This window comes from Setaria italica, chromosome III, assembly GCF_000263155.2.
Source record: "Setaria italica strain Yugu1 chromosome III, Setaria_italica_v2.0, whole genome shotgun sequence".
NCBI classification, from domain to species: domain Eukaryota; kingdom Viridiplantae; phylum Streptophyta; class Magnoliopsida; order Poales; family Poaceae; genus Setaria; species Setaria italica.
Genome location: NC_028452.1, coordinates 3,026,216 through 3,036,246, shown reverse-complemented (window position 1 = coordinate 3,036,246; position 10,031 = coordinate 3,026,216). Strand labels below are relative to the sequence as shown.

The 10,031-nt window shown below is 52.2% G+C and overlaps 2 protein-coding genes across 2 annotated transcripts; both read right to left on the bottom strand.

Moving 5' to 3' along the window:
* Nucleotides 1–232: 232 nt before the first annotated feature.
* Nucleotides 233–3,779, bottom strand: LOC101783600 (dnaJ homolog subfamily B member 4). Its single transcript, XM_004960314.3, has 3 exons — nucleotides 3,509–3,779; nucleotides 3,040–3,419; nucleotides 233–884 (listed from the first exon to the last, which is right to left on the bottom strand). Exons 1-3 carry the CDS (start codon nucleotides 3,665–3,667, stop codon nucleotides 449–451), a joined length of 975 nt encoding a protein of 324 aa, XP_004960371.1. The 5' UTR covers nucleotides 3,668–3,779; the 3' UTR covers nucleotides 233–448.
* Nucleotides 3,780–7,006: 3,227 nt separating this feature from the next.
* On the bottom strand, nucleotides 7,007–10,031 carry LOC101783194 (putative serine/threonine-protein kinase-like protein CCR3). The gene has a single exon (XM_004960313.3). It carries the CDS (start codon nucleotides 9,749–9,751, stop codon nucleotides 7,268–7,270), a length of 2,484 nt encoding a protein of 827 aa, XP_004960370.1. The 5' UTR covers nucleotides 9,752–10,031; the 3' UTR covers nucleotides 7,007–7,267.

Genomic DNA, 10,031 nt, shown 5'->3' with positions numbered 1-10,031 from the left:
TTCACTTTACTTTTTTCCTTCTGTGTGTTTTTTGCCTCTTTGTACTTAAACTTGTTTAGATTTAATATATCAATAAACAATAAAACTCAAGGAAACTCAGGCATCAGAGATGATTACTGAACCAGTGCCCTGAGCCCCTGACGTGACAAAGTGCATAGCAGCTGATAATTTGAATAACGTCTCCAACCACCGAACATGAACAGGGAGAAACCATGAAGCGTCAGATAATCTGAGAGATGAAGCAACTGCAATGACACAATCACACAACTGAATCTGAAGATGAGACAAATGGATTCAGCTCCAGCGGCAGGTTAGCACTTGGCATAATCTTGCAATAGCTACGAAAGAATACGCAACACTAGCACAAAAAAGGTGATAGTACAGTCCTCTAATGTCACTACAACTGCTCCACAAACGAATAAACAGATACTCGCAATGTACAAATAGGCTAAGACAGAAGCTGCTGGATCCCTGACTTTTGGTCAGCCGTTAGATTAGTCGGGAACTTGATCTGAAACTTGATCCGCAAGTTCCCCTTCTTAGACGGCTCCCTTGTGATCGGCATGCCTTCGCCTTGCACAACTTCTTCATAGGTAGGACTGACAACGGATTTCACGGGAATAGTCAGGTTTCGTCCATCCAGAGTTGTCAATTGGACTGTGCAGCCCGTTAATGCCTCCACAAGAGAGATCTTATGTGTGTAAATAAGATCGTTACCATCTCTCTTGAACTTAGGGTGTGCCCGTTCTTCTATTATGAATACTAGATCTGATGGTACAACATTGCGCATCTCGTTGCCTTTCTCAGGAAAGGTGATTTTTGTGCCCTTCTTCCATCCAGGCTTGATATCTATCGTCAGGATCTCCTCAACATTTGTTGGTTTCCTTCACAAAAACATAAAATATATTCTCAAAACAAGAAACTGAAATGATGGAGCTTGCCTATTCCTGATGACAGCTAAATCCTAAAAGCTTTGCAGAAGACAAATCATTTGAAGTTTCAATATACCCTATCAAATCTAGTTACTCGACATAATAAATTAGCGCATAGTCTTATCCATCCAGTACACTGGAACAAGTTCATAATTGTTAAACCACTGACCAATACAATTGCAATAATCAACAATCACATAAATAAACATATACCTCATATCTTATGTTTCTTAACAGGGTCAAACAAACAGACTGCACCAACATCATAATGTCTTAAGCTTTGTGTTTGCCAAAGAACTACATCATTACAATCATTTTGCAATTTGTTTAGAAGACAATTAATCACAATCCATCCTTTTTTGTTATGGACCTACTTCAAATAGTGGCTATGCCCCCATCATGATAAAAACCATTCTGTGCTGCTCTAGAACTCACTGGAAACAACCCGTGTATCAATATTATAGATTATCAAATATTCAGCCTCAATCAATTACAGATGTCCAGTGGCCACCTTGTGTCATAGTTGTCTTACATCAGATCCAAGGCCCATCAAGTTTGTACAATTAGTTTATTTCACGAACTTAGTTGCTTCATTCCAAAAGAGTAGCATATCGCAGATTCATAGTTCAAGTGCTCCCATCAGTATACAAGTGTTGAAGTCCAAAATCCAAATACACTACTTCTGGAGGCACCTTAGCACTGAACATTTTACACAGACACCTAGGAATTAATAACCACGATACACCAATATCACAAGAAAACACTGAACCACTCTTGAAATTCGATTTTGAGTTAAATCTTTAACTGCAGCTGTAAGCATGAGCTACAAACATAGAAACTTCCTATCATTAAACAGTCTCACGAGTTAGATGGTCAAATATATGGGTATGATGTTGTCAAGAGATCCTACTAGCTATCCTTTTGTACCATTCTGAAAATAGCAAGAAGACTAGACAGATGGCTTTTGTAAGTGTCTAGGTCACAACGTGGTGGCGATTTTTTTGGTTGGTGAAAATATACAAGGTAATGGGAACAGCAGATAACAGGAAAAAACACATCAAAGAACACTCAAGCATCACTAAATGCAATCATGCTATTCACTGAATTGTTTATATAGTACAAGGTTTTGACAATATTCCAAAATGCATACACATGAGGATAAAATAAGAAAACCGGAAAGACCAAGTATTAAATCAAGCAAATCAAAGCGCAAGAAGACAGGATTGACATGTTGAGCAGGACATAGATAGAATATCTCCACCACGTGAAACAAAAGGTGCACTGTGCAATACATATACAGCAACCCTATGTCATATACGAAGCATATTGTAACTCCGAATAAATAATAAACGATGGTCAAGATTAAAGCTTACAACATATATCTGACTTGACACGTAGGCAGCACACAGCAGAACTATGGTTTAAGTGAGTAGGACAAGGTCAGTATACATGGTGTATATCGTCCAAAAGTATGAGGAAGTATCGGGGGACAACAAAAACAGAAACTCCATGGACTGAAACAAGTAAACAACTAAGATTTGATTAATGTAACTTGTAGCCTTAATAGAGACATCAGGGGAACAAAGCCTATGCAGCCATGCCTATGAGTGCGGGTATGCTATCAGCCCATCAGCCTTGGTGCAGAAGTCCACCAATCTTAGAGTATACCCCCCTTTGCATTCAGTTACAAAGCATGTGTCCGCACTCTGTGAGGCCTTAGGTGCCTTAATAGATTCCTAGTGTGTATAAATGGGTGCCTTAGGTGTATTATACTCGCTAAGCAAAAAGAGACATCAGACAAGTCACATGTATACCAGTATACCACCCCAATCAAGTATTCAAGTTTCTCTCCTCTCAACCTTTCCTCATACCGCACTCGTGCCTTTAAATTGTATTATGCAAGCTCTAGTCAAAATAAGCATCTCCAGTGTGCAAGCGAAAATCAGAAGATTTAATAGAAGGCACGACCTAGCACTAAGTCTCTACTGATCCCTACTATAACCCTCATCCTTGCTCAATCAATCTTTACAGAGGAACAGAATGCTAAAACATGTGGTCAATCTGTAATCTTCAGGAAACAAATTGGACAAGGAATCAGCGGTCTCACCCGGCGGCGTCAAGTACATCCCTGGAGATCTTCATCTTCTTAGTGGCGCCCTTGTACAGGTCCTCTAGACTGCAAGCCAGCTGCCGCTCGATCGGCGGCGCCTTCCTCTGCAACCCCGCGCTAGACGTCTCCCCTGGTCCAGCGGCGCTGCCGAACCCCGGGAACCCGTGGGGAACGCTTCCGCCGGGGGTTCGGGGACCTGCCCCGGGGAACGCGCCGCCGAATATCTCGGAGAAGATCTCCTCGGCGCTCCTTGGGTTGAAGCGGAACCCGTGGGCGCCGGCGCCGTGCGTGGAGGCGGAGGGCGGGGGCGCGCCGGCCTTGAGGCCGTCCTCGCCGTACTGGTCGTAGATGGCGCGCTTCTGCGGGTCGCTGAGCACCTGCGAGGTTGGGGACAAGAATAAGCAGATGTGTTCCCCTCGGCGGCGGCAATGGAGGACGAGGGCGAGGGCGTGGGATTGGTACGGACGTCGTAGGCCTCGGAGACCTGCTTGAAGAGGGAGTCGGCCTGCGGCGAGGGGTTCTTGTCCGGGTGGTACTTCATGGCGAGCCTGCGATAGGCCTTCTTGAGCTCGTCGTCGGTGGCGCCGCGGCCGACGCCGAGCACCTTGTAGTAGTCCACCCCCATCGGCGGCGGCTGCTGCTGTCGCCGGCGAACCGGCGGGCGTTCTGCTCCTGAGCTTATCTCACAAGGGTTTTTTTTATCTTTTTTGGATTGGTAGGTGGTTGGCAGGTTAGTTTGCTTGCTTTACCCTTTGATGGTTTTTGTTCGATTTTATCTCTCTAATTTCAATGATCTTCTATTCCTGTTCCTACTCCATAAAAATGATGATTTTAACAAAAGTGTTATGTAAAGGAATTCACGTGCTTTTTGATAACGTAAATGGAAACATGATAGGACACGGCGTATCTACTGTCGTGTTGGCATCAACTTACATTGTTTGGTTAAATTCCATAACGGTAACATTGTAAGAAGAAAAACCAACCACTGGAAAAAATCCAAATTAGAAAAAACATCCATCTAATACCAATATGAAATTTTTCTTGTTGCTGGAGACGCAGCTCCATACGGAGCAGGGAGGAGATGATGCATCCGATTACGTCAGGTTTGGAATGGTATCAACTTTGTAATGCCTCGTAGCCATTAACGGTGTAACCCGATTACAAGAGTACTGAAACGAACATATCCGCGATGTAATTAAATTACGTTACATTCACCTAAATCAAACACAGGTAGTTTAGACTACAATGATTGCGAGTAAAAAATTAACAAAAAAAGAAAAAGAACTATAAGACTTAAATTCTTGTATTTAAATTAATGATAAGTAGCGAATTTTTAAGATAAAGTGTTAACATTAAGCAAGTAAATAATCTTTCATATGTTGTATGGTATTTTAATAAATATTGATTTTATAATAATAAACATGGACAAATATCACAAGTTGAAATTATATAGTTTCCAAACTGTGGACTAGAGACATATCCACGATGATGGCGCTCGCTGCAGTGGAAAAACAGACGCAGTGCCAAAAGTCCTTCTTATAAAAAAAACGTACTGTTTTGGGCCTCGCGCATCCCCGGCCCATATGTCAGTCCGAGCGGGCGGGGAGAGTTTTCCGGGAACTAGAATCCGAGCCCAAAACGGCCACCCCCGTCGCGTGGGCCCTTTGAACGAAATACAGTCCTTTTTCAAAACAATCTTGGCCCGGTATATATAGAGAAAATAAATCGAATCCGGCAGAAACATCTGAAGTGACAAATATCAGTCGAGATTCGTGCAGAAGCATCCGACAAATTTACAACCAGAGGAGAAATGTAGACGGTAGAAGGAACGCAGCTGGGAGTGGGGGGATTACAGCCATGTTCCCCAACAGTCTGCAGCAGCAACAGAACTGCAGAAGAGAGCTGGGTCTCGCAACAATGGAGCGGATGAGGTGGGCCGCTACCGACGCGACAATCACATGCGGCCAGCCGAGAGATCGCTTTTCGCCGCCGTCCCAAGTCGGCGGCGGCGGCAGCAGCCAAGACGACAGCGCGCGACACGCACACCCCCAAGCCTTGTCCGTTCCTAGCTGTCCCTTTGCTCATTCGCTCGACGCTTCCGGGGGCGTTTGATACGAGTTGCTAAACTCTAGCAGTATCATATCGGATATTTAATGCTAATTAGGAGTACTAAACATGAGCTAATTATAAAACTAATTGTAGAACCCTGTGCTAATTCGCGAGACGAATCTATTAAGCCTAATTAATCCATTATTAGCAAATGGCTAATGGTTACTGTAGCACCACATTAACAAATTATGGACTAATTAGGCTTAATAGATTCGTCTCGCGAATTAGACTCCATCTGTGCAATTAATTTTGTAATTAGTTTATGTTTAATACTTCTAATTAGCATCAAATATTCGACGTGATATGTACTAAACTTTAGCAGGAGTATGCAAACGGGACCTTACCTTGTTCAACAAAAGTAATGGGGGAGGATCAGGGTTTATCTTTATACTATTTTAGTAGTAGCTAGTGGTAGCGATGGTTCAAGCAGGAACAGAAAAGGTCTCGCGTTCCCACACGCGCCTCGAGAATCTAGAGTGGTTGGTTGCGGGAAGGAAAGTGATCGACAGGGAAGGGATGGCGATGGAGAAACCAATGCAGGATCAGTGCCACCATACTACAGCTATCTGCTCTGCTCGGAATGAAATGAAGATCTCCATCTCCTGCACGAATGATGCCTTTCCGTTCAAAAAATGCAAAAGCTCCATGCTACATATATTCAGCTGCTCAGTGTCACTGTTTGATTCTTTGTCTTTTTGACTGATGATTGAGAGAGAAGAAAGGAAGGGATTATTAGCAGCTAGTCACTCATTTCTTGTTTGTTTAGTGAGCGAAATGGAAAGTGCGGCGATCGGGTCCTGAGGTTCGCTTTCTCCTCCTGTTCACCCTTTGCTTTTGAGAACAGCGCCTGGTAGGGCCTGCTCATAGTGCAAGGCACCGAAGCACATGCCTGAGCTAAAGAGGTCGCTCAAAATCAAACCTAATGATATCCCTCCTAGTTACAGTTCCTTATTATCCGGCTCCCTTATCGCATTCTTTCCAACAAACGATAATGGCTCGCCTGCTCCATTGCCTACGTAACAGTGACGGCCTGACGGGCTTGTTTGTCCGCGCGTGCGGCTAGAGTTACCACCATGGCGGCATGATCAGGTGAGCGTTGTCGGCAGCATTCAGGCGGCAAGATGAAGGGTTTGTTTCACCAACCAAGACCTTACGTGTGGCCTTCTCTTCTCTGCTCTTCCATGTCTTGACAGATCCTCTCCTCGTTCGGGCGCCTCTCGTCATCCTCTCCATTCTAGGAGGAGAGCCTACGAGCGTAGTGTACTAGGGTGAGACGCTGGCGCTGCACGCGATCGATCGGAACCTAACGCTGCTAAATAATTGGACACGCACATATGCCGGGGTTGTTGCCTTGTTGCCACGAGCATTTGCGCGATGCGCTTCCCGCCAGAATCGATGTGAACGGAGGTGGAACCGTGGAAGACGACGACGGCGACCTCGTTCGTCGGCCGGGGAATACCTGCCAAAAGCAAACGCCAGCTGCCCTTATCGCCTGGGCCGGGACGGCCGTTGGTCCCATTCCGATTTCCACCATGGCCGGCACCGTCACCGTTAACCACCAACCGCTCCCTCCCCTGTCGGCCTCCCTGTTGACCCGGCTGCAGTTGTCGCAGCTACTAGTCACTGGTCACGGCATGGATTTGAATCGCCGCGGGTCTGACCTAGCCACTGCGCATGGCCTTTCCGGCCCTGCGTGAAGATCAACCATTCAACGCTCTGGAATTCCCCATTGCCGTGCCAATCAAACCGTGCTGAGACCAGCACGATCAATCGATCATGCCACAAATCAATCCTTCTGAGAAGATGTTTGCTCCTGCCTTCCTTCAACAAAAAAGAAGAAGAAGATGTTTGCTAATAGTAGGGTTGATGAGAACAAAAATCCTCGTGTTTCGTCTTGAGAGGACGAGTGAATCAGAGCAATGGAAGAATATCATGTACATTAACAACAAAATGTGTGTGTGATCGAACCACACACCCTAGCCAAAGAACAAGGGGAAAAAAATCAACTAAGCAACGAATTTGAAGGAACGGCCTGCTTCCTTCCATCCTTCCTTCCCGGGCTAATCACAGCTTTGAATCGAAAAGCTCTTAGCAATGGAGAAAATTTTGAATTCGATCAGACCAACGCCCCCGACCGGTCCATGGACGTGACGGACATGCTGGCGCTGGAGGAGCTGTTCCCGAACCCGCCACCACCACGATCGCCGGCGCTGCCCTCGCAGAGCGCGAACGCCGTCTCGAGGTTGGCAACAATGTCCGCCATGGCCGGCCGGTCCTTGCCCTCCAGCCGGACGCAGTGCACCGCGGTGTAGGCCACCAGCTCCACGGCCTCGGCCTCGTGCTCCGCGGGCTCCGGGGCGCGCGGGTCGAGCACCTTGGTCAGCTCGCCGGCGACGATGCTGGGCACGGCGTGGTCCACCACGCTGACGGGGCTCCCGCCCTCGGCCTCCTTGAAGATGGCGCGCCGCCCCGTGAGCGCCTCCAGCATCACCACGCCGAACCCGTACACGTCGCTCTTCACCGTCAGGTGGTGGAGGCCGTAGTACTCCGGGTCCATGTACCCCAACGTGCCGGCGGCCTTCACCGTCAGGTGCCGCTGCGACTGCGACTGCGTCTCCTCCGACTCCGGGGGCCCCATGAGCGACAGCCCGAAGTCCGAGACGCGCGCCGTCCAGTTGCCGTCCAGCAGGATGTTGGACGACTTGATGTCGCGGTGGATGATGGGCGGCACGGCGTACGAGTGCAGGTACTCGATGCCGCGGGACGCGTCCAGGAGGATCTTGATCCGCAGCTTCCACGACGACGCCACCGGCGACTGCTGCGCCGCCGACCCGGGCTTGGGGTGGAGGTTGTCGTACAGCGCGCCGTTCTTCATGTACTCGTACACCAGCAGGCGCTCCTCGTTCTCCTCGCAGTAGCCAACGAGGCCGACGAGGTGCTTGTGGTGGAGCCGCGACAGGAACGCCAGCTCCGACCGGAACGCGCTCTCCTTCTCCTGGAACCGCCAGGCCCGGGTCCCCGACTCGCCGCGCTTGATGGCCACCTCGCGCCCGTCGGGGAGCTTGCCGCGGTACACGGTCCCGAAGCTGCCCTCCCCGATCTTGGCCTCCGCCGCGAACCCCTTGGTCGCCGCCTCCAGCTGCGCGAACGTGAACTCCTCCGCGGGGTCCTTGAACGACGACGGCCCGCTCCGCTGCCGCGTCATCACGCGCGACAGCTGCCGCCGGAACAGGCCGCGCGCGCGCGACCCGTTCGGCGAACCGTACGGGCTCCCCGCCGCGCCGCCGCCATTATTGTTGTTATTGTTGTTGTCGGCGGCGGCGGCCGCGCCGGCGGTGGTGATGTTGGGCTGCACGGAGTTGTGCACCCTCTTATTGCTGCAGAAGCCGAAGACGAGGCAGTAGACGATGGAACAGAGCCCCGCGAAGCTGCCCACCGCGCCGACCACGCAGAAGGCGATCCAGGCTTTGGACACGCGCTTGCTGGATGACCCCGGCGGCGGAGGCGACGAGGGGGGAGGGGAAACAGGTCCCCGCGGCGGAGGCGCCGACGAACCGTCGCAGAGGCGGCAGATCCCGCCGGAGCCCCCACAGAACTGCTGCGACTGCCACAGGTAACCGCATCCGCCGCACGAGCTCTCGTCGCGGACGCAGACGCCCGGGAGGATCCGCGGCAACGAAACGGTGGTGGCATCGGAGCCCAACGACCAGCACATCACGCTGAAGTCGATGCTGGCGACGCCGCAGGTGATGTTGCCGTCGGCGACGAGGAACTGGAACGCAGTCCCCACGGCCGGATAGTACACGGTGGTGGTCGGCCCCCCGAGGCTCCAGCACACGGCGGTGTGGTTGGTTCGGCGGAGCGCGCACGCGTGGGAGTCGCCGACGGCCAGCCCGTAAGGGGAGAGGTCCCGCGGCAGCACGGCAGAGGCGTTGGCCGAGCCAGAGGTGGAGTCGGATCCCGAGCAGAGCGCGGCGCCGGACGCCAGGACGGCGCAGGCGCGGGTGCCCCCCGCGGCGAGGTATCGGACGGAGGTGGCGTTGGCGAAGTCCGCCTGCACGGCGCTACCGCGCGGGCCCCAGCACCGGACGGCCGCGGAGGCGTTGGCCTCCACTGAGCAGGAGAACCCGTCGCCGGACACCAGGGACCGAAAATCTCCATCGGCCCGCTCGGGGAACCGCCCCCCGCCGCGCCACCATAGGACCCTCCCCGCGGCCTCGTCGTAGGCCGCGACCTGGTCCGCGCCGACCGCGAGGTCCTGGAGCGCGCCGGCGCCGTTGTTGTAGATGCGCTTGAGCTGCTGCCACTGCGGCGCGGCCGCCGGCGGCCAGCAGAAGAGCGCCGCCCCGCCCGCTTGGAGCCCGCAGACGAAGCCCCGCCCCGCGGAGACCTCGGCGAAGGTGAGCGGCAGCGCGACGGCGGAGGCGTTGGAAGAGCCTGCGGAGACGGGCGCGCAGTAGAGGGTGCGGTTCTCCTTGGCGACGCCGCAGACGACGGGCGAGGCGCCGCCCGAGACGGCGAGCGTGGACGCGGAGGCGGGGGCCGGGGCGGGCGCTGCCGCAATGAGGACGAGGAGCAGGAGGGCGGGCAGCGGGGTCATTGGATGGGGGAGGGGGAGGCGGCGGCGGCCGTCATCTGCGAGGAGCTCGACGGGGGCGCGTGGCGCGGTGGGACTGGGCAGAACGGAGGAGGAGCGAGGCGCGGCCGCGGCGGAGTAAATTGAAGCGCGCGGAAAGAAAAGGTGAAGGGGTGGTGTGTTGGGCGCGGGAGGCCGCGGTGGGGCGGGACCGGGACCGCGTCTCCGTCTCCGTCTCCGCGTGGGTTTTTCCTTCCGAGCTCGCGGGTTTCGTCTCCTTCCGTGTGCTCTTTTTTCCGTTCTG

Coding starts and splice junctions, on each gene's coding strand:
- LOC101783194 (XM_004960313.3), bottom strand. CDS start 9,751: ATGACCCCGCTGCCCGCCCTCCTGCTCCTCGTCCTCATTGCGGCAGCG.
- LOC101783600 (XM_004960314.3), bottom strand. CDS start 3,667: ATGGGGGTGGACTACTACAAGGTGCTCGGCGTCGGCCGCGGCGCCACC. Junction 3,420..3,508: donor AGGTCTCCGAGGCCTACGAC/GTCCGTACCAAT, acceptor CCAACCTCGCAG/GTGCTCAGCGACCCGCAGAA. Junction 885..3,039: donor GATGTACTTGACGCCGCCGG/GTGAGACCGCTG, acceptor GTTTTTGTGAAG/GAAACCAACAAATGTTGAGG.